Below are 25366 nucleotides of genomic sequence, written 5' to 3' on the forward strand. Positions count from 1 at the left end.
GTAGTTGAATTAAAAATAATTATTTTTGTATCCCTAAATACATTTCTCACCAATTTTAGCTGGATTTTTTAAAGACATTTTATTTGCTAAAAGTATTCTTTGATAACTCCGTAACCAAGTAAGAGCTCTGTACAAGGCATTGGAAGACTACCAACTATATTTAGTTGGTTGTTAAATATTATATGGTCAAGCTGCATAGTATAAGCCTTAATGAGACGAGTTAAATTATGTAATAATAGCCTATGTATACAAAACATTTAACGAGTTGGGATAATCCATATTATATATTTTTTATTGCCATCTGTGATGTGACTTGATTCTTTCGTGCCATTTCCATAAACTTTATGCATACGCGCACTATCTCATCTGACTTTTCACAGAACTTGAGAAACCTATTCTTCCAATCAAGTACTGATGTGAAAATTCAGTCAACGATAAATCTTAAATCTAATTTTTCTTGCCAAAAGATAACCTCCACGGTGATTATTATTATCAAACACCAATGACCGTACGATGGACAGTTCTAGTGGCGTATGCGCGGCCGCAGCCAGGGAGTCTTCAGATGATGCTGGAGCAATTCATTCTAGAATATTGGGATCATGTTCCTTCGCACAAGGAGCTCTGCCCCGTCGGCACCAGCGGAAACGTGAGTTTGATGGAAAAAAATGTATAGTTTTAAAGCAGGAGTAAAAAGTTTAACATAAATTACCAAGGAAATTACGTAATCGTAATCAGTAATTAGTTAATGAATTTAGTATTTTTTACTTAAAACATGTGATTGGCAATTCGCTTCTAATAATCAATTTATTTATCAAAATTAATCGGAGTATCTAAAATCGTAATAACATAATTATTCATTGATCATGAATCTGTATGTTATACACTATATTATATATATATATATATATATATATATATATATATATATATATATATAATATATTATATTGTAATATATAATATAATATCTATTATATTATATATTACTTCGTAACAATAATTTAAAGTATGAATTCTATTTCCTGTCTGCTTTTAATATTAAGATCTCTGTTTGGCTTAGTTAGAATAGTTCCGTAGCTTAAGAGGCTTGGTAGTTAGCTGCCAGCCGCGCATCTGAGGCTTCACTTTTAACATTGGGCTAAAGTTTAAAACTGGGATATATAAATATGAATTCGGCTCTAACACATAATTGTTTCAAAAATTTAGATTTTAGTGTATCGATGCCAACGAATTTTTAAACGTGTAAATTCACATTTAATATTTATTTTTCTTATAAGAAACCCCACATTCAGTGTGAATTATTAGAAACTATTACTCATGGTATGCTGAATATTACCGTTTTATCTGCGGCCCATAATGCATAGCAACAGAGATATAAGTGTGCCTTTTCTAAATTTTTAACCATATTCAAACATTATGAGTTTTAGAAAATGAGGAAAAATAAATGTTGCTTGAAATCGCATGGCAACTAAAAAGACTCAACTATTTAGTTTATGTTGCCAAATATAAAATATAACAGCTTTACCGGATACAATGGATGTTTTTATTGTTAGACACAGATAAAAAACTTTTGTAAAGAAAGTGTACGGTTATATAATAGCATAGTACGTGATTAACTGTGAATCAGCTAGAAATTATAGCACTTTATAGTGTTTGCCATTATTTCTGCAATGTTCATGTATACTACTCTAAACTTTATATAGCCTGTACCAGGAAACGTCCAAATGTAATACAAAATGTAAGAAAATAATAATTTTAAATTACATGATGATTCTATAGTATTTTTTGTTTTGCTCTACGCATTATAAATGAGGAAATAGAACAAGTTGATTACAATTTTTTTTCAAAATATGACAAGCCACTACCTAAAACTTTAAAAGATGTTGAATATGTGCAAGGATAAAGAAAGTTTAGAATAGCATTTATGAAAAAAAGTGTTATTTCGGTATTATGTTTGAAAATAATTGAGTTAAAAAGTTCAAACAAGATGAATCGCTACTACCTGGAAACATTTTGGAAGTTAAGAGTGGCGAACAAACTGTAAACATTTTTGTCTGGATCTATTAAAATGTACGGAAATATATGGCTAATGTTTAATGTTTGTAGCTAACATTAATAACTTATCACCCTGAGTTATAACTCAGCCTAAGTAAGCCTTATAGGCTTTGCTAAAACTCAGCTTAATTCTCTAGAGGGAAAACGCCGTCAATGAATTCTATCTTGTCTATAATATAAAAAATAAAATGATACAATAGATCATCCAGATCTTACCAAGTAATCTATTAAATATCACATGTTTAAATTGTGCTGTTTGTTTTTATATTAATAATTTTGCGATTTATTTTTGCGATGATTGCGAACGCTCTGTTAAATCTCATGGAGTGATGTGTAATCTCGACATATATCTCGAGTACAAACATCGATCTCGAGATGAACAGCCAAAAAAAATTTCAATTCTATACGTTCATGAAGACATGAGAGATTGACTGACAGATATATAGACATAAATGTAAATTTCCAACCCATTTAAAACAAATGGGCTTCTTTAACGCCTAAGTGCTGTACAAGAAGAATAATTCCACTAAAACTGTATAATAAACAAAGAGTAAATTTAAGACTGTTTCAAATTTATTTTGTTTCCCAAGAACATTTCCTGACACACTTGTTTACAATGGCTACTATTTGTATAAGGAAAACGGTAGAACTAGAACAACCAAGTAGAGTTTCTACGAGTTCTACCCACTTAATAGACTTTTGGCTATCATATAAAATAAGTTTCTAACGTGTATCAGTATGGTGTCCGTTTACACTTATAATACATTGTTAAAAATCCATGATTTATGAATGTTAGGTATGCTCAAACAAGTTTGGTCTTATAAATATCTCGATTAAGTTCGCCAAGCTTGTTTTTACGCTACTTCATTTTATTATGGATACCGTGCAAACTTTTAAAAATCACCAATCCGTTATTCATGTATCTGGAAAAAATGTGTTCTGGAATTCCCTAAATATTTCCTATAATGAATGTTTTGTATCTGAAACGGATCTAGAGATATTAAGTACCCGTAAATACTGTGATAATTTTTCCATCACAACTACTAGCGTTAGGGATGCTGAAACAAATACAATAATATTTCAGGTTTCACAAAATCTACCTACATCTTTCGACTGAATCGGAAGGGCTAATTTTAGTTAAAGCACAAAGTTTAGATGGAATTTTATTATGAAGAAGTAAAACAAGTATACACATTTTAACCTTGTTTGTTTGTTAAAAGTGTTTTAATTCTAAAACCATTAACTAGATATCAGAAGCAGTAGGCGCTGGGAGGCAGTTCAGATACAGAGATTGCATGCGCTGTTGGTTTAGCAGCTGTCCTTATTAGCGCTACCAGTCCATACTGTGGGTGTGCACGAACTGTGCTGGGAATTGTGCTGGGTTACTGGAAATATAGTACAAATATCTGGGAACTGGCTGAATTTCATTTCATTTAAATTAAAATGTATTGATTGCTTTAAATTGCAATCTGCAAAATTGAAAAACATTTTGTAAAGGCACTTTCTTCACTATATTCTACACTGTATGTCGAAGAATCTCCACTAAGTACGTGTTATTAGTGAACTCAGGCACTTTCAACTTAGGAGGTCTACAGTAGCGTATTTTTTGTAATATCTTAGTCAATGGAGTTTAATAATATAATAAATAAACTTTTGACAACCTCTGTATGATGGCAGCTATTTAGTTATTTGGAATATTTTTTATTAGATGATTATACCATATTTAATCTTAATTACCCTACCATATGAACTCAATTTTAATGAATATTCTCTGTAAGTCGATATTGACAATGGATGAGTTTTACCCGAAACAAAATAGCCTATGTGTTTCGACTAATAATTCTTCAACACATGCCCTCTTTAATTCAACTGAGTAGATTTATTGGATATACAAAATAGGATTTTAGTTTAGTTTTTATAATATATGCAATTAGTTGAATAATATATACAAGAAAAAATAATATTGCATAGAATTAAATGTGATGAAACTATCAGTTTAGCCATGCGCTAGGCTACATATAGTCCAGGATGCAGACCACTTACTTCCTAAAGTAAGGCTACAAATCGGGAGGAAGGGTTTCTCATACTATGTCCCCAAGCTATTTCAATGATCTTTAATTACAGACTAAAACACATTATTTATGTGGGCAGTTTTAAAATAAAACTGAACGAATTATTACAACTGAGACCTATTTAGATATAAGTTAATTTATTTTTATTGTTTAGCTGAGATCATTAATACTTATTTATTTAATTCATTAATTTTATATTTCATGAAAGTTTATTTGTAAAAATTTAAATACAATTGAAAAAAAAAGAATTATTATTCATTGTTTATCTTATATTTCTTCGATAGAATGCATAAGGCAAAGAGAGGAGGAACGCCAAAAACTCGCATGAACTTGTATAGAATGCACCGGACTCAAATAATTATCTGAGTATTAAAAAGAATTTAGATGAAATTTATATTACTTTTTATCCGATAATAATTGTAATACACAGCCGGCTTGTAAAGAACCAAAGGTCTTAAAATTGATTTCGACTGCATGTACTTATTTTTATTACTCTTTATTAATAACTCGACATGGGTGTTTATTTTTGTGTAAACAAAATCATAAAAAGAATGTTTTTAAATATAAATAAATATAGTAAATTAGTGAACGTTAGTATTTATGATGAAATGTAATATTATTGCAGTATATTTAGTGCCATTGTAACGCTAATGTGTAAAAGTGGTCAAGTAATATTTCCGTAAAAATCCTGTAGCACTTGTATCCTTGATTTCTACAATGTCAGAATACGTCGTTGATTTACATCACTCGCAGTGTACACGGCTCTGTTTCCATTATCGACATACAAATGATACCAAATATACAAATTCATTACTGCAATGTTGGATTATTAAAAGCGTACATCCTTTAAAGTTCAGATAAACTATAAGTTTCAATCCCTGTTAAGATATACATAAAGCTTAGTAGTACAACAATTGTAAAATGTTCAGAGTATCGCTGATATTCCGCTTGTGCTGGAAACAAGTGTACTGCGGTAGGTAGGGCATGCTGACAATGTACCTTGCTGTGTTTGCAGATAGTAAAGTAAAGAAGTCTTATTTTACCAGGCGCAGTTAGGTAACACTCTCTAACACTTAACCTGAAGACCAACGGCTTAAAGGTGACTTCCGAATCACCATAATATATAGTAAGGTAAAAGAGAAAATCCGCTTGCGTAAACTGAAAACGGTATTATTGATTATATTTACTGCAGTATAAAACCGAGTAATAAATTAATATGAGAACATGCTTGGTCTATAATTCCAAGTTTTTATAAAGTATATCTGATCGTATATTTTTTTTATAATGGCTAAATAATTTTTTACATTACAAAAATATATACTTATACTGCTTTTTACGAAACAAAAGTTTAGCTTACGTGGCAATTCTTGAGTTATTCATTGGTATATCTTTCATCAGACGTTATTAAGATATTCATATATTTCATAGCACTGTCTCATGAATTTATTTCACGAGATCTGGAACCTTCTTGCAAATTTTAAAGAAACTAATCGTTGAAATAACTGATTATTTGTTTGAAATCCAAAAATAACCATGAATTTGTATGAAAAAAAATAAAGTATTTCTAAGAATGATATTAATATTTCTATAAGCTGTGTTAAAACACATATTTTTTAGTATGTGAGAAATAAAAGCTGATCTCATTTTGTTTGAATATAATTATGATCAATCATAATATTCTTAAAAATGGAGAGTGATGTGGAGGGGGCTTTCAACATTTACTACCATTTTCAACACTTAAACTAATAATATAACAAAACCTTTTACAAAGGTTTTTAGGTTGAAAAGACGTCGACATCCCTTACATTGGTTATATCACCAAATTGTTCACTTTATTCCTGAAACTTATATTTAAGTAATTTGCTCCTTGTCTGTAGTGTTGTTTTATTTAAATAAAAATTAATTAACAATGTACTTAAGTTATTTTTGATCTTAATATTGTTTACACGTTTTACGTAAATAATTTTTTCCCATTAATAAAATTTTGATTGTAAAATATATTTAGTTATCTTTTAATAATGAAGATACATTGCAAAATTAGCATTCATATTTTGATTCCCTACAGATGAAAACATTAATAATTATTTTATACTTTGTACATAAAATGTTCCATTGAGCCTTCGATTTGAGAAAAAGAGATATCTTGGCAACTAGTAATAGGCGGACCGACCATAGCAGTAAGGATGAACGCACTTGCCAATGGATTTGGTTCATAACTTCTATGTTTGAAGCTTGGTTTTAGTGCTTTTAACTACATGTACTGATGGCGAGAGAAAAGAAGAGACCTGGATTCTGGCCTATCTGAAATTTGCAGGCGTTACTTCTAGTATGTTGCCGCGCCCTGTTTCGTAATTCCATTATTGTTTCACTGTTCCATTGCTAGGATAAACAATTCGCAGGGTTGGCTGTGGGGCGAAGCGCCTGAAATTACCGGGCGGCAACACACTAGTACACAGCTGTGCGCCGGCACGGGCCAGGTCTCTTCTTTTCTCTCGCCAACAGTATTTTATGTCACAATCTTGATACCAGATCCTTTTTTTGTTTCTTCATTTTTAATAAACAAAAACTTGTTGGTATAATGTTGGTAAAATGATCCTTTTCAACATTAAATAAACCAGTAAACCTCCAAAGTAAACGATGGACCTCCATAATGATCTTTCACTGTAATGTAAATAAACATTCTCTTGGTACACTATTTGTAAAACGTCTGTTTACTGTGTGGCCTAAAATAGTTTTAATAAACTTTAAATCATATAAATTACTGACTAATATTTTTTATGCTAAATTAAATACATACTCATGCATAAAGAACTAGTATATAATATTATATCTTCATTATAAAAGATAAAGTTTGGATCAGCTTAATTTTTGCTATTGATATATATATATATATATATATATATATATATATATATATATATCACTAACAATTTTTAATTTATGATCTAAGTGTAACTAGCACAGGTATTACTAATACTAGTAATAAAAGTAGGAGATACTTTCACTGTGTGGGAGGTTATGGTGTAGCGAGGTGTGATGGTAAAATATTTTACAGCAAACTCGCTGATAATAACTGAGCATAATAAGGTCAGCTGTCAGGAGTAATTTACATTCACTTCTTTGTGGCGTCATTCTATGAAACCCTATATAATGCAATATAGTGTCTTATTCAAGACCTACAGATTCCTAATGATTCGATTTAAATAAGATTTAAATTTGTTTGAGATGTACTATTTACGTATTACTACTTATGTATGTGCTGTCACATCTTCTTTTTTATTAAATTCATGTTATATGTACTGCAAAATATGTACATGCATCTTAGAAAGCATTGTCATCTTCGTAGAAACGAAGTTTCCTGCAAAAATACTAAGTATACAGATGAAATCTTTCTCGAGATATCTTTCCATATTATTATTAACACTTTTTCATCAAGTTAGGTTCCATAGTAGTGTTAAAATATGTAAACAAATTTTAAATCGTATTCGGGTAAGTCGGAAGAATGGTAGATTTCACATGAAGTTGTCAGCTCGTAATATAAAACTGAAGTTACGTCATTAGTCGAGATATTTTATTAAAAAAACACTAAATTACCCTTAACGTTAGCTTTTTAATATAATTGTAAACCTGTTAAACATTTAGAAGCAATATTGTAACCTTACAAAATAAAAACTTGTACAAATGTATAAAATTTCTTTAAAAGAACATGGATTTGATTTTAGCCAAATACTAAGTAGTAACATATACCCTTACCAAACTCGGTGTTGCCTGTATTATAGAACTGAAGCTTCTTGCAAAATTTCAAGTCTTTAGGTCAATTCAATCCCAAGATATCGTGTGGACAGACACATTGATAAACATAAATGTAAATTTTGGAATTTTCCTGAGTGACACGCTTCACTAACTCTCTGTTAATAATATTCCAAAGAGTTTAGAGAGGTTTATATACTCTCTTATATATACTATTTTATTGTTAGCAAAAATAACCCATGCAGCACATTGAATTAAAAGTTAATTTTTTAAGTAAACCTAATTCCAAATAAACAATAAAGTAGTTAATTACAAACTAATTAAAAATGGTTTTACCACAGTTGCCAAGATTTAGATGAATTTCCATGTTTAATTGCGGCAGACGCCTTACGGCGCCGAAGAGTAGGGAGATTAGATGGTCGCACTCAGTATAGAGCCGCAGTGAAGCTGTTACCTAAATGTATATGTATACATATAACTAGACAGTTATTGTTTAGTAGTTTAACTTAATGTATTATATCTAGATAGTTATTGTTTAGTAGTTTAACTTAATGTATTATAGCTAGACAGTTATTGTTTAGTAGTTTAACTTAATGTATTATAGCCAGACAGTTATTGTTTAGTAGTTTAACTTAATGTATTATAGCTAGACAATTATTGTTTAGTAGTCTAACTTAATGTATTATAGCTAGACAGTTACTGTTTAGTAGTTTAACTTAATGTATTATAGCTAGACAATTATTGTTTAGTAGTTTAACTTAATGTATTATAGCTAGACAGTTATTGTTTAGAATTTTAACTTAACGTATTCTAGCTAGACATTTATTGTTTGGTAATTTAACGTAATGAATTATAGCCAGACAGTTATTGTTTAGTAGTTTAACTTAATGTATTATAGCTAGACAGTTATTGTTTAGTAGTTTAACTTAATGAATTATAGCTAGACAGTTATTGTGTAGTAGTTTAACTTAATGAATTATAGCTAGACAGTTATTGTTTAGTAGTTTAACTTAATGAATTATAGCTAGACAGTTATTGTGTAGTAGTTTAACTTAATGAATTATAGCTAAACAGTTATTGGACAATAGTTCTAGTGCTAAAACGTTAATTCAGATGCAGACGGGATCCAAGTACACGTCGACGTAATATCTATTGCATGTACCTTCACCAAACACTATATTATCTGTAGTTTTCTGCATATATTCCTACATAAACCCTTACTTTAACAGGGAAACTGATTGATTCCCTGAGCACGTGTATCATTAAGTTGAGATACATACACAACACAATATTCTAGCATTGTCACATCCTACACGTTGAACTTTTAGTATAGCACAGTCAACTTGATTACCTAAAACATTTCAATTCACTATATTCATTATATAAATCCTTAACAGAACGTGCTGTCCAAATAAATTATACCAAGATTACAAAAATATTAAGATTATAAATTAAATTTTTATTCTTTCATTTCATATTTGTGTGTATCTACGATTACAAGTCAGAAGTACGCCATACTGTGTTCGTAACAGACTTCACTGAGGTTGCATGCGATATTTCAAGTCTTATTGTATTCTCGAGATTTTATACAGATTACGAGATCTATCGGTTGAAAAAGAATGAATGAAATCATACAAAAAAACAGCATAAAAATGACACATTATAGAAACTGTGAACGCGGTCAGGTTTGTTTGACTGCACGGCTATGTCAACTATCAATGAATGTGTGTGGAGGTAATTTGAATAGCAAACCTTTTTAAACCTGTCAATAAATTTAAAACGCGGTGGAATGTTAATGGGTAAAGTGTAATTTAAAAACACTAATGTTAATATTCAGCATGGTCACTAGTGGTGGGAATTAAACGTTTATTTTTTTGCTAGCTCACAATAATAATTATTATAGTTTCCTATATATGTTTATAAGACTCGAGTTGTTTCGTGTACTATGGATTTTGAGAAATCTTTAATTGTAATATTTAAATTAAATCCAAAACTTAACTTAAATATTTTAAATTGTTCGAAATTATGGTTTTGTGAGGAAACTTTTTATTTGTTATATATTTATATTATGGAATACTTAGTTCTAAAATTGAAATTGAACATCTTACTTTCTTGTAAAATTACAAAAGTTTATGAATATTAGTAATTATTATACAATTTAATATAAAGTCAGTTTGTAAAGAACTAAGTATTTTCCAAATAGAAGTATTTTTAAAACTGTGGTACTAAGTCGTTATAGTTTTTTTTAATATACTAGGTCGAAAACAACATTTATTTTATAAACAAAATAAATAACAAATACCCGAACCCCGTTGGAAGTACATAATAGCTCACAGATTAGGCATTTTAGCAAGTGCTTTAGAATTATCACCTGTTTTCCTTATAAAGTAGTTTATGCAGGTCTTCTGTACAAAGTCAACAGATTGAAACAGAACTCAGATCAAACTGTACACAGAATCGCAATGATTTTTAAACAGCACGTGTATTGTATATTGGATAAATCAATCGTGTTAAGAAGTTATTAGGTTTATCTGCCCGTTATAGTGATAAAAGATCTAAATATTCTGGTTCACAGCGAGTTAAACATTGCTAACAAAATTATAATCTTGTACATGAGAACCTCTCTGTCTACATAAAAACTTCAAAACTTATGCAAACATGGCATTTGTATCAAATAATTATTGATTAAGTTATGTAATCAATATTTTAATATCGTGTAAGTACTACAGTATAGACTCTACAAGAATATGTTTTATTATAGACGTAACATTTCTAATCATTCACGAAATTATATTTAGAAATCAATGACAAATTCGATACAGTAATTTAATAATTGATAAGGTAACGCATATAAACGGTATAACTTACTGATCAGAAAATTAATATAATCATCTTCTAATGTTGGCTGCAAGGTAAAAGTTGACTATTAAACCTTGTCGTAAAGTAACGTATGAGTTTAAATTATTGGCGAATAATATGTTGGGAGAGTTTTGAAACTACAAACAAGTTGTTAAAGTGATATGAGGCATGGGTAGTCGAGACAGTGGGCGGGCAGAGTTTACTAACGAAAACCTTTTGACTTTGACTTCACTGTTGTTTTTTATCTCAATGCTTACATTTAAAAAATGCAATCTTTCTCTAAATATAATCTCCTGTATTGCACACAGAGATACAGTCATCAATACGGTGGCACCATACCAAACAACATTTCAAAAAGGTCCATGTCATATGTTGTTTTCAAAACATTCAATGATTTACAGCCTAGTTTGAAGACTTCTTTAACTGAGGCACCTTTTGAAAAGAATGTAAAGCATTACTTTATAAAACATGCTTTTTATTCCTAGGACGAGCTGTTGAACGTACGAGTAATTCCCAAGTCTGGGGAGCAGACTTAAAGTAATGCGTAATTGACGATATTTTTAGTTTTATTGACATTGTATTATACTATCAATTAATACTTTAGGTAGTGGTATTTATAACAACATATACTCCTAATATTTATATATTCATAGTTCGGAATTATAAAAACAGTCTTTGAACAATGCAAATTGTTTTGTAAATTGAATTTTAATTTTGTATGGTAAGTTAGCTTTGTCCGTGCTTCTATCTACGATTCCTCCAACTGTCCTAAGTAAATTGTGTCTACGAGAACGATCTTATCTATGAACTTCAATTTTTGCATCCTTTACAGGCAAGGTCGAGTTCGAAGATGGTGGATTTCATTTATGGGGTTTAACTGGACAGTAGTAGCGAAGCTCAACTAAACATTATACAGTATTTTACAACTTAAAAGAGTATATAATCGGTGGCAACTTGCTTTACTTGTATTTGTAAATCAGGTGTAAGTGACACCTATCTACTTACTGTATTTTATTTTTATTTTTTACACCTAAGTTTTTATGTAGTGTTAGTTCTATTTATTTTAGAAATTTTAAATCTTTTAAAAACATAACTTTGTAAAAAAGCCCCTTTATTTATAAAAAAATTAAAACCATAGAATTTAGTGTGGTTAATAACGGTTTATTTGTATTCAAGTATTGTACAAGTACTTACTATTTTTTATATATACAGGTGTTTCAAACCACCCGGTTGCAATTATCCGTGGTTGAACCGTTTGAAGAAAACGAAGCAGTTACACGGTAAACCAAATAAAACGCATACGGCAAACGCCATAAAATTGTTTTTGTCACGTTAAAAATGCGCGGTGTGTCCGAAAATGAGGGTCACAGATTCGAATCTTATAAATTTTAAATAGCAATATAGATCATCATGGCACAGCATTCAAACGGTCTGAAACGCCGTAAAACTTTGGTTCTAAATTTGGGAAATATCTTAAGTTTTGTACAAATGTCAGGGATTTTTGGAAGTTTATTGAGTTTTTTCTATTCTATTGCAGTAGTTTTATATTTAAATTTGCTAGTGTAAAATTGTGTTTGTTGACAAAAGCACAATGGAATATTTCGAACGGTATGTCGTTTGAACGTTATTTCAAACTTTTCGTACATTACCAAAAATGTCTAATTAAAATTTCTCGTAAAAAATTAACGAGAGCTTAGGTCATGTGACACATCATATTTCTAAAAGTTAAACTTCATTTCTATACCTTCTAGTTTATAAGTATTTGGAGAAAGTTATGTATTTGATATTATTTAGACGTTGGTCTCAGTTATTACAAATAAGAATGTAACAAATTTCGTAAAATATGTATGAACTTCGTAATGTACTTTAAACATGTATTGATAAACAAATCACTACATTATGATAGGCTCAGAAGTCCTATAATCGGATAGGAAGGCTATTCGCATGAGATTTATTACAGCGTTTTTAAATGTCTGTTTTACTTACAAACTTCAAAAAAGCTGAGCAACAGTGATACTTGTATTACGATAACATATGGTTTCTTAATGTATACAATCATTTTATTACGTAATTTCTAACTGCGTGTTGGTCAGTTGCTTTGTAGTGCCTTAACATCAATAATTTTTATTTCTTTTTCAATATCGTTTCTGATAATCGTGACTTGGAATGTTTTCTGTGTGGGATGGTCACGCTCGGAGTATCGCTTTGTATACAATCGAGGAGCACCTGCAACAGTTCTGAAAACATTCTCCTAAAACAAAAAGAATATACAAATCTTTATATTCGTGAAATTAATATTCTACGAAATGTATGTGCCTTATGATTGTATCACAAGTGGACAAATAGTACAACATGAACAAAATAAAACTTGCACTTACTTCTAAAAATATTCAATCAAATATTCATAATTATATTAAACAAATGGAGTAAATAAACAAATAAGTCTAACCAACAAGCTGTAATTGACAATAGTACTTGATGCTATTCTTAATTCCAACCAAACTGACTTTTGTATTTATTAGTTTTGTGATTGGACTTACTAGAAGTTTGGAATACATTGTTCTCTTTCCTAACAGCGTATTAACATTTAGTATTAAAATTCATTCATACAAAATAATGCATTCATATAAATAAAAAACATTACAAATATGAGTACTTATCCATTTAAGAATTATCTTTACTAATTAATTAGAATCAGACTTATAATCATAGTATAAGTGTACCTCTTTAGTTGGTTTTCTCTCTATATAAGAATAAGAATAAGAATATTTTTTATTCATAAAAGTGTTCCGTACATATTTTTAAACAAGTACAAGAATTGTATACTAATAACTTAAGAATCAATTTAACAATATGTAGTACTTAGCACACATTTAAATATACCACTTGCATGGTGACTCTTACATCAAAAAATATACTAAAAGTAAAAAAAGGAAACACTTCAGTTATATTGATTATACTAACAAATATTTTAATGAAACATACTTTTATGAATATATAGGGCCTCTAAAGGCAAAGCCTGTGCAGAGGTTCCTTCATGCTAAAATTAAATTCATGATAGCTCAGATAGAATGTTGAAAATTAATTTTGATTAGAAAAACTCCTGTTTATCAAATATCTATGTTAATTCTAAATGTATACTTATGTGCAACTTTGATCCGAATAAAACTTTTTAACTTATGGTATGCAGAAGACAATTTATATTCTGTTTACTTAATAACCATAATTTCAATAGTTTTGAAAAAAATATGTATATTTTTTGAATTACTTATATCTTTTGGTATTGTATTAAACATTTTAGGTCCTAAAAAAATAGCTCTTTCTAAAAATAGTTAAAATTAGGTTTTGGAACTGCTATTTTGTCTTTGTGCCTTAATTTATTTTTTGTAGATATTAATTAATACAGGCAAATTACCACTAGTGACATAAAATATTTTTAAAACCTTATACACAAACAAATATGTAATTGGAAAAAATGTTTAAACTTATAAATAATGGATGAGATGGCTCGTACCATACATTTTCTTTTAACTAATCGAATGAATTTCTTTTGTTGCATTAGAAGAGGCTTTAAATTGGTTTCATAGGTTCCACCCCAGCAAAATATTCCGTATTTCTAATCTACTATTTACTAATGAAAATATATAACATTCTCTCATAACTTCCTCTGTACACATATTTTGTAGAAAATAAAAAGGTTCTTAAAATACCATTAAGTTTTTTCTTTACCATGTCTATGTGTTTTTTCCAGTTTATTTCCCTATCCAGCAAGATTCCCAGGTATTTCAAATTGTCAGCCTGAGACACAATGCACACTCAGGACACTCTTTGTTTGTACACAAACAACTCACACAATTGTATAAAATTTGTTTGTTTGGTAAAATGTTGTGGATCTTTTTTCAGGCTAAAATTTAAGTACTTTGTTTTTTCGGGACTTAATAACATATTGTTCTTTGAGAACCACCATTGAAGGGCTTTTAAATCTATACTCATTGCTTCTTCTATATCATTCCAGTCATCCTTTATGTAAGTTAATGCTGTGTCGTCAGCAAATGATGTTATTCTACCATATAAATTTGAATTACAGAGATCATTTAATATATACTATAAACAATATTGCACCTAATACTGACCCTTGGGGTACTCCACTTTTTATTATACCAAAGTCACTGAAAGTATTGCTAATTTTTACACATTGTCTCCTATTATTTAAGTAACTTGAAAACCAGGAAAGAACGTTTCCTCTGATACCGCAACAGTATAATTTATTTAAAAAGAATGTCATGATCTACAGTATCGAAAGCTTTCTTTATGTCCAAAAATAATCCACTAACTTTGCGTCCTGAATTTATCGCTTCAAGTACATCATCCATAAAGTTTTTTAACGCAGTTTCAGTACTCAAGCCCTCTCTGAAACCGAACTGATTTTTACTAAAGAAGAAATGGGTTTGCTCAAGAAATTTAACTAATCTTTTTTTCATAATTTTTTCAAAAAAATCTTTGCAAAAGTTGAGAGTAAAGATATCGGTCTGAAATTTTTGCAGTCATTATTCGGTCCACTCTTATGCAAAGGAATTACCACAGCGGTTTTTAAAATATCCGGAAATATGCCCTTTTCAAAACTTAAATTAATTAAGTACAGTAAGACATTCACTATTTTTGGATACATCAATTTAATTAGAGATGAGCTAATGTTATCAAATTCCAGGCGAGGTGTTATTTTTCAAATCTCTTATAACAGATACTAAATCATCTCTACCACTACTGGAGCTAAAAACATGGAATTGCTTGAATTATATAAACTTAAAAAATCTCTTATAACAACATAAGTCAAAGTTATCAGGTTTTAATTTTTTTATGTCTAGCTTATCTACAATAGACAAAAAAAATGAATTAAAACTCATTACAAATTTGTTTAATATCGCAGATTTCGTTACCATTAATATTCAAAGACTGTATGGGAGGTCGTTTTGACGTTTGTCCCTGTTATTTCATTTATAACCTTCCACGTAGTCCTCGAAGCTCCATTACATTTTATAAAAAGTATTCTCGTAATAAGAATTTTTTAAATTTCTGATTTCAAATTGTAGTTTATTCCTGTAATTTTTATAACGCAATTTTAATTTTCCATTGTTTGGGTGATGCTTAACGAGTTTATAGAGTGTATTTTTTTATTTTTATTTTTTTGCAAAATACAATCACTCATCCAAGGTTTAATTTTAAAAACGCCGCTTGTTTGGTTGATTGTTCAAATTTACTTTCAGAAATTATTTTTTTGGATGGTATTATGAAAAGTATCAAACGCAGTTGACGGGTTTTTTATCGTCGTAGACTTCTACCCATTTAAACCTGTTCAAGTCGCGCAAGAAGCCAGTCGTAATCTACGCGATAGGAGGGTGGGGAGGGGCCGGCAGAATCAGCTGATGTCTGTCCCTCCACCCCTCCCCCGCCCAACGACCACCCGCACACACACAACAGCCATCCTGTGATTTGTAATATTCGCGTCTATTACCTTTACATCGACTTGAGTCTTGACTTTGTTTTGCTAATCTAGCAAACACGTGATCGATGCATGAAACTGATTCTGTTCGTTACTCTAGTTGGTTCTTTTCAATAAACAATCGAATCCGTTTGAGTAAAGAAACGCATTGTAATTGTCAATTATCATACTATTTTCAAATAAATTTAAATTAGCGTCCCCGATGAAAAGAGCGTTCTTTTTTGTTTTAAAATTATTATTACGAAAAAAATACTCATTAATCTCAACTAGGAAATCGTCCTTGCTGAAGCTATGCAGCCTGTAAATTGCAAACAAACAAAACCTCTGTGAATTAAACTTAAATTCTAATATCATTAGATCTGCTGTTTTAAAAAGTTTATCGGTTCACATATAAAAAATTTCAACATCCAACTTTACAAAAATTGCTATACCTCCTGCCCTTTGATTTTCATTTGCATTTGAAAAACTTTTATAATTTGGAATTTTAAAAAACTGTAACTCTTCATTATCTATCCATATTTATGTCAGTACAATTATTTTCAGGAAACAAATGTCTACTACTTAATTCAGCAATGAATAAATCGAAGTTACTTCTCATACTACGAATGTTTTGATGCAATATTGTAAAATCCGACCATTGTTTAACGTTACACTGATTAGTCGTATCCATTATTTTACATTTTGAAATTTTTTAACGGCTCTAGTAAAAAATTTTAATTGAAACAGTTCTACTACCAAGTTGACTACCTTGAAAATAATTAAATCTAGCAGAGTTAATTATCTAACATAGTTATCGCTGTTAACTGCCAAATCAACACCTATAAAACCTATCGTTTCACATAAGTCCTTGTAAAAATTTAAATCATTCTTGAAAAATATGCATCCGACAAGATGTACTGGAAAAAACCAGATTGCTGTATTACATAATATTGTAAAAAATCATGTTGTTGCATGATTATGTTACATAGTTCATTATATCAAAATAATTACAAAATTATAGTATCGTAGATGTGGCATAATATAAACATTTTATTGTACTTAAACGTCCCAGATAACCTCTTGACCAGCTTCCAATTCATTACAAAGTATGAAAATGAATTTGAATTCACTACCTCTTGATTGTCTGATTAAGAAGGTGGCGTACAGAAAATTTAATACCGAGCATACTGTAATTGCTAGAGTTTTGATGAAAACGAGGCTAAACCAACTTTGTATAACTGATATTTTATAAACAATGAATTCAACTTCAGCCATCGATCATTTAGTCAGCTGTATGCGACTGCAACTTTAGAGATGAGAAACTTTACTCATAGTCTAGAAGCAAAGATCCAATTTGCATGTTATAAGCACATAACCTTGAATTTATTAAAACATTAATACAGGCATACTTTATATGAGAAGTATTAATAAAGTATTAATTAATAATTAATTTCTATATATTTTTAAGCCTAATAGTTGGTTTCTAATAAGGTTTGCTGACAATTTAATGTACGTGACTGACGATTTATTGTAGATATATTAGGTAACAAATATGATTCGAGAAATAATAATGTGATGATTGAAATCCTAATCCTTTCGATGTCCATTTATTGCAACACCCATCAACAGTATCCTGGCATGTTCCACCTGTGAGTAGCTTATAATCGACTAATGATAATTTTTTAGTGTAAATTTCTCAAAAAATGCTCGGTTGATTATGTATATGTTTCATTCAAAATTATTTTCGGGTTCTACGCAGCAAAACCGTTGTTAGTTTGTATTTGGTTGTTCTTTTCACTATTCTCCGTTAGGCCGTTTACTGAACACTACCTAAAAGTTTATAAGTTACATGTAGATGTTTCAGGCTACTTCGTGATTGGAACAACCGAATAATATTTTGTACATTCTTATTTGCTGAGGAAAACTTATATGAAATAAAATATGGAAAATAGGAAGCTGTCATAGGGACTTTTAAGACACCCGGTATAATTTCATTGTTTCATACTATAACTCCCGTAGAGGCTAAGAAGCAAGGAAAGAATCCTTATGCTGTGCTATATATAGAGAAGCAACTCCATTTTCATTTTTGGTAGATAGGTATTACTTTAAAAGCCCGAGTGTTTTAATTGTGCGACTTATACCGAAGAAAGGCACCTGTGCTCTGAGTGGTTGGTATCATACCACAATTCATTGCGAAATGAAAATCCAAGATCTTTAACTAAAGTTAAGTAGAACCGATTAGTAGAGTTACTGCCTTAATATAGTTTTAGATCCACAAATTTAGCAGTTACTGTTATTTTATTGTTGTAACACAACACACAAAAACATTTTATTCTTCAACAGTTTATTTTTTGTATAGAGTTGGTTTTAGTAATGTATGTGGTAATTAAGTACAGTATTATTTATTCGTTTGAAAAATTTGAATGTAAATAGGTGTTTTTTGATTGAAAGTTATTTTCTACCAAATAAGTAAAAAAGTTTGGTCTTTCAAAGATTACTTACATATCACCAAAAAATATAAATAATTCATTCAAACGCTAAAGAAAAAACGTGGCAACTGATTAGAATTAATTAATACGACAAAATATATGTAGCTTAATGGTATGAATACCAAGCCAAAAAAGAAATAAAAACTATATTAATAATGTATGATTATGTTTCCGCATATGATTTGTTTGAGTAAATATAACCTATACAAGTACATATGTAGTGTCAAGTTTCGGAGACGTAAAATTGTTGTGCCTTGTGATACCTAACTGAACCATTTGTCGTAAGGAAATAATTGTATATTTTTGTTGTCTTTCGATACACGAAGAGAACGAACTTTGTCTCAAGGAAGATGTAGTACAAGTATACGTAGAAGTTCAAGAGATTCAAAACGAATGCGTCTGCAACGTAATAATGAAAATGAAAAAGAGGGAAATTCGGCTCTCAAATTCTAGAGAAATAGTCGCAGAGTAAAAGAATCTTCTACTGATTGTGAAATTCGTCTTAGTCGTCATTGACAAAGACATCGCTCTCAGACAGCTTTTTAAACGTCTGAACAAAGAAATTACCGATTAAAAGATTTTAAAAATCTATGTGACCCGTGCGAAGCCGTACGTTTAAAATTGGAATTACATTGATTAAACATATGACAGATTTGTTGTAATACAATGTTTATATGCAACAATTAATTATAACGAACAAACTTAATTTCGCATTTATAATATTACTAGGAGTTACTCCCGCGCCTTCGCACATAATTTCGTAGGTTTCGTACCGGTATGAGCACTTTTGGTTCCAGACAATTATATGTGCGTCGCCAATTTTGGGTTTGCCTTCTTGTCATGACTTATCATGAATGCCTATTTTAATTTCTTCAGGTATTATTATTTTTTCCATAGTTGAATTTGCAACTACTTTGCCTTTTATATCTGCACTGCCAGCACGTACCCGCTGATTTGCACGCAGTGGTATCAGCTTTGCATGTGTACGAACATTAATGGTTTGAATGAATTATATTTCCGAAGCAAATGTTGAGTCAGCCTTGTAGCAACAATCAGCCTTGTAGCAACAAATTCAACACATCGTAGCAACGATCGAGAAAATACGCCAAAAAGTGTATACTTATGGCCATCGTATTTTCTCTGGACTTTTAATTTTTTGTTCTATACCATACATTTGCCCTATTTTCTGATGAAAAATAAATCTACATACTTATTATTCTTATTAATTATTCTCAAATCAGGAGATTAGAATATTTTATATTGGCCATCACTCACTTTTCTACAATTTAAAAGGATATGCCAATAGCGTACCTGTAATTCAGTATGAAATCGTTTGCAAAGCCGCGGTCAATTGTTAGTTTAAGAGTTAATGGTTAGCTTTTGTAGTAGTTAAAATTTACAAAACAAAACTGGTGACAAATACTATAACTTTGAAAATATTCTAAATAATTCTTTATCGTCATTATTCTAACAGACAAATTTTATTAATTTTATTTAATTTGTTTTAGGTGGTGGAAACAATACAAGTTCCACACACAAGACACGGTCGTCTCCCTGGATGGCTGAGAGGGTTCCAGAACCTGACGTTGCAACATACCAATGAGTACATGACCTACAGAGGCATCTACGATGACACCACCTATAACCCCCTCTATGACGTCACTAACACGACATTCGATGACGTAATATACAGTGATGCAAATCATTCAAATTTAAATTACAATGGCACTTTGATTGCAGTTGGTGGTGTAGATCCAAGAGTTTACATTTTCGCAGCAACATTTTTGATAGTGTTTTGTACCATTTCCTTAGCTGTCAACATCGTAGTCTTGTCTTCAGTATTCTTTATGAGATCCAGGGTGTACCCTACCCTCTACATCAGTCTCAGCCTCGCTGGTGCTGACACATTCAGTCTCTTGTTCTACGCTCTCGGACTTTTCTTTTTCACTCTCCTTCCCAGGTTGGACATCAGACTAAATGCTCCCTGCGTGCATTTACTGTTAGAAGCTCTCAGAATGGGAGCTATCCTGACGACAATGTTTCATCTTGCGGCTCTAGCTGTCAACCACTACTTGGGAATACGTCTGCCGCTACACTATAACGTGTATATGACTCGGAGGAATATACAATATGGAATAGCTTTCTTGTGGATCGTGCCCTCCTTCCTACTCATCCTCTACATGTTCTTGCTGGAAGGAGATAGCTTCAACACATGTCCTTACGAGTAAGTCAGCTTAGAATTTATCGATTTACGCTTAGAAACATGACCAAACTATATATATGCTGTTGATGCACAGTTTGTCATAAAGTCAAGAATAATTCTTTGAATGCTCATATATTTAATAGCATAACATAGTTAAACGTTTACATCGCTAAAGACACTTTTTTCTGAAAAAAGGACAAACTCTCTTTTGAACACAGAGACTGATTTCGATAGACCACATTATTCAAGCATTCTTTGGTATACAGGGTGTCCAAAAAGTCCCGGGTCGGTTAAATATTTTTTCCAAATATTTAAATAGAGCTACAAAACCTTACACAAAGTTACTGGACATAAAAATCTATTTTATCACATATTCAGTGATCCGCTACATCCTCAGGGGGGGCGGCCCGCTAGGAGTCAGAAGAAAATCTTAAATGTAAAACATAGGTTTGATATGCATATCAAATAAAAGGTCTTTATTAGTAGAGTACAGAGCCGCAAACCCGACCTCAAACGGATAACCGAGTCAAAAATGACAGCCGTTCAAAGATGGCTAGCGTTTGGGTCCAAAAAGTCCCGGGTCGGTTAAATATTTTTCCAAATATTTAAAATAGAGCTACAAAACCCTTACACAAAGTTACTGGACATAAAAATCTATTTTTATCACATATTCAGTGATCCGCTACTTCCTCAGGGGGGCGGCCCGCTAGGAGTCAGAAGAAAATCTTAAATGTAAGCATAGGTTGATATGCATATTCAAATAAAAGGTCTTTATTAGTAGAGTACAGAGCCGCAAACCCGACCTCAAACGGATAACCGAGTCAAAAATGACAGATGTTTCAAAGATGGCTAGAGTTTCCAACTTAGGTTAATGTAAAAAATACACTGATGAGCTTTTTTGATTTTAACTTTACTAACCCAAACCTGGTTTACAATAAATTAATAATTGTTGTTGTAGAATAATAAGTTTCATTATTTGCAATGATTTAGTCAATAGAAGAATTACTACTTACAGAGAGCTTTTTCACAACAGATGCTCGAATTATCCGCCTTCTGTTGTTTGACAGTGAGCTTATCGGTGATAAAAAGGCCTCCGCAGCGTGTTGTAGTCCTGTTTCCTCGCGTTCCAAACAACCACTTTCTTCTAAGATTCTGTTCCTCAATTCTTCCAAATCCCGTGGTTTTCTTTTTATAACCCTATCTTTAAGATAACCCCAGAAAAAGAAATCCAAAGGAGTTAAGTCGGGGAACGAGCGGGCCATTCAATGGCACCTCTCCTTCCGATCCATCTTTGAGGGAACATAACATTTAAGTAATCCCTTACAATATTCCTGTAGTGCGCGGGTGCTCCGTCTTGTTGAAAACCAGATTTGAGCCAAGTTTTCACCAACAATATTTCGAAGAGCTGGTATTATACGGTTTCTGAGCATGTCAAGGTAGGAACTCCGTTCTAAAGTTCCGTTGATAAAAAACGGCCCCACAATCCTTCCACGTAATATGCCGGCCCAGGACATTCAACTTTTGTGGGTGTTGCGTGTGACCTTCTATCATCCAGTGCTTATTACTATCAGTCCAGTAACGGCAGTTGTGTTTGTTTACATTGCCATTTAACATGAATGTAGCCTCGTCTGAAAATACAATGTCATTTAGAAGGATTTGATTTGTATCTAACTTGGTCATCATAATTTCACAAAACTCAAGACGCCTGTCAAAATCGTCTTCGTTTGGTTCTTGATGCAATGTCAATTTGTATGCTTGAAACCATTTTTTATACTAAATGTTTTGAATAGAGCTTTTAGGACATATCATTATTGCCTGCAGCCGATCTGAGCGTTTCATGAGGATTCTCAATGAATGACTGAAGAACTTCCACACTCGAATCCTGATCGGTTGCACTTGGTGGACGACCACTTCTAGGAAGATCAGAGACAGTTCCATGAGTTACAAAACGGTCTATTATTCTTGTAACTGATGATTTTGATATTGGGTTTCGGTTTGGAAATGAGTCATTGAATAGGTGTTGAACTTTCACTGTGAGACCGTGTTAAATCCCCCCAACCACGCATCATTAATATGGTAACTCTCCTCACGTTCAAAGACAAGAATAAAACTAAGTTGAAACAAATGAAGAGTAAAAAACTGTTATGGTCTGTCTTTACTAACGAGTAGAATGCCACTAATAACATCTAACTATAGCAAGAATGGTTACTGCCTGCGGGAATATCCCTCAGAAATAATGAAACTTATTATTCTATAACAACAATAAATTATTAAACATAGTTTTAATAATAGTAAGTAAATTATTAGTAAATTATTAAACATAGTTTAATTATTTAACAGCTGTTCTAAACTAGAATACTATTAGCAAGAACAGTGCTGCCACCAGCTACAAATTTCAAGTCTAACTCATTATTGGTAAAAAAATGGACATGAGGTGTTTCTCAAATGACTGATTCAATTGTAAACAGTTTTGGGTTAGTATAATAAAATCAAAAAGCTCATCAGTGCATTTTTTATACTAAACTAAGTTGCAAACTCTAGCCATTTTTGAACGGCTGTCACTTTTGACTCGGTTATCCGTTTGAGGTCAGGGTTGCGGCTCTGTACTCTACTAATGAAGACCTTTTATTTGATATGCATATCAACCTATGCTTACATTTAAGATTTTCTTCTGACTCCTAGCGGGCCGCCCCCCTGAGGATGTAGCGGATCACTGAATATTGTGATAAAATAGATTTTTATGTCCAGTAACTTTGTGTAAGGTTTTGTAGTTTTATTTAAATATTTGGAAAAAATATTTAACCGACCCGGGACTTTTTGGACACCCTGTATTACAATATTCCTATATCATTCATTTTTATATTTAGATTTTCATGAAAATGGTTAGTTATTAGAAGGTACATTTCTTGTTTGGCTGGAGATATCAAACTGAAATGTATTGCTGGTTTATAAGAATACTCAGTACAACACTGATAGTACGACGAATCCAAGTACACAAATTTACCTGTTAATCCGTTAAATATATCCATTATCAGGTATTGTTAGATAGAGAAATTGCACATAACACGTAATTATGGAGACATACGTAGATGGAAGGACGGGATAAACATGAGGTATAAGAGTGCATTTAAGGATAGATGCCAGCTCACCGATATGGTTCATACCTCGCTTCATCCAAGGGCTGGGTAGAACTTCCAGCTTGGCAAGGGCGTCTGGGGTTGCAGTGGGATTCACGGAAGAACAAGTCACTTTCACTAAGTTTATATACACATATATATATATATATATATATATATATATATATATATATATATATATATATATAATTATAAGCAAATAAATAATAATTAAAAATTAATAATTCAATTATAATAAATAATTATTTATTAATAATATTATATTATATATGTATACATATATCTATCTATCTATATATATATATATATATATATATATATATATATATATATATATATATATATATATGTATATTATTACATAAATTGTTATGTTATGTCACAAAGTGGACTGGTTTTAGTTGCAATAATTTAAAATTATACAGGGTGAATTTAAGTTAGTGTCGAAAAATTTTTTGGGTGATACTACTCAGTATTATAGACCAAAACATGAAAATAAAAAATCCCTATCCCATCTATCTTTTAACTACGACCAATTTCGCTATTTTGTTAAAATATCATGTTTTGTTTCAATAAAACTCAATTTCCTTTATTATTTTTAATGTTTTTTTTTAATTCTGAATCCATTTTTGAAATCTACACAAAATTGTACATGGGAATAATGGAGAAAAACTGTCTTGAAAATAAGTTTGATCCAAACAAATTCTGGATGGACTTGATATGGACCACAATCAGAGGGACAATATAGTTTTCCAACAGGACGGTGCTCCTCCTCATTTCAGCAATGAAGTGCGTCAGTGGTTAACGGACAATTACCCGACATGGATAGGTCGCGCTGGAACTGTAGCTTGGCCGGCCAGATCTCCTGACCAATCTCCTATGGACTTCTTTGTTTGGGGGACTATGAAACAGGAAGTTTACTCGACCACTGTAAACTCTGAGGAAGACTTAAGAAACCGGATTGAGTTAGCTGCCCAAATAGTGCGTAACAAGTTATCTTTGAACGTGACGGTTAGGCCATGAGGAAGCGTACGAGAGCCTGCATTAGAAACGGAGGCAGGCAATTTGAAAAACAATTTGTAGATTACTTACTTTTATGATTATTCTTTTTTGTAACTGTTCTTTATGTGTTTATCCTATGTTTGATTTATTATCGAATTAAACACAATTTGGACTGGTTATTTGGCACCGTGATATTTTAAGTAGACCTTGTTTTCCAATACTGATTCTTTAATAATGAGTAGAAGATGAAAATAAAAGTAACGTTGCATTATGTCATTTTAAAGCCCACAAAATAAGCAAGTTAAAAAATGGATTCAGAA

The 25366-nt window shown here is 31.2% G+C and overlaps 1 protein-coding gene across 1 annotated transcript in view; it reads left to right on the forward strand.

The window, feature by feature from the left end:
* The first annotated feature begins 502 nt into the window (after positions 1 to 502).
* Positions 503 to 25366, forward strand: part of LOC124374363 (trace amine-associated receptor 3-like) — a 28433-nt gene continuing 3569 nt past the window's right edge. The window contains exons 1-2 of the mRNA XM_046832613.1: positions 503 to 646; positions 20213 to 20928. Coding sequence (XP_046688569.1) covers positions 503 to 646; positions 20213 to 20928 — 860 coding nt within the window. The remainder of the gene's footprint in view (positions 647 to 20212; positions 20929 to 25366) is intronic.

The sequence above is a fragment of the Homalodisca vitripennis genome, chromosome 1 (assembly GCF_021130785.1).
Source record: "Homalodisca vitripennis isolate AUS2020 chromosome 1, UT_GWSS_2.1, whole genome shotgun sequence".
Classification (NCBI taxonomy): Eukaryota; Metazoa; Arthropoda; class Insecta; order Hemiptera; family Cicadellidae; genus Homalodisca; species Homalodisca vitripennis.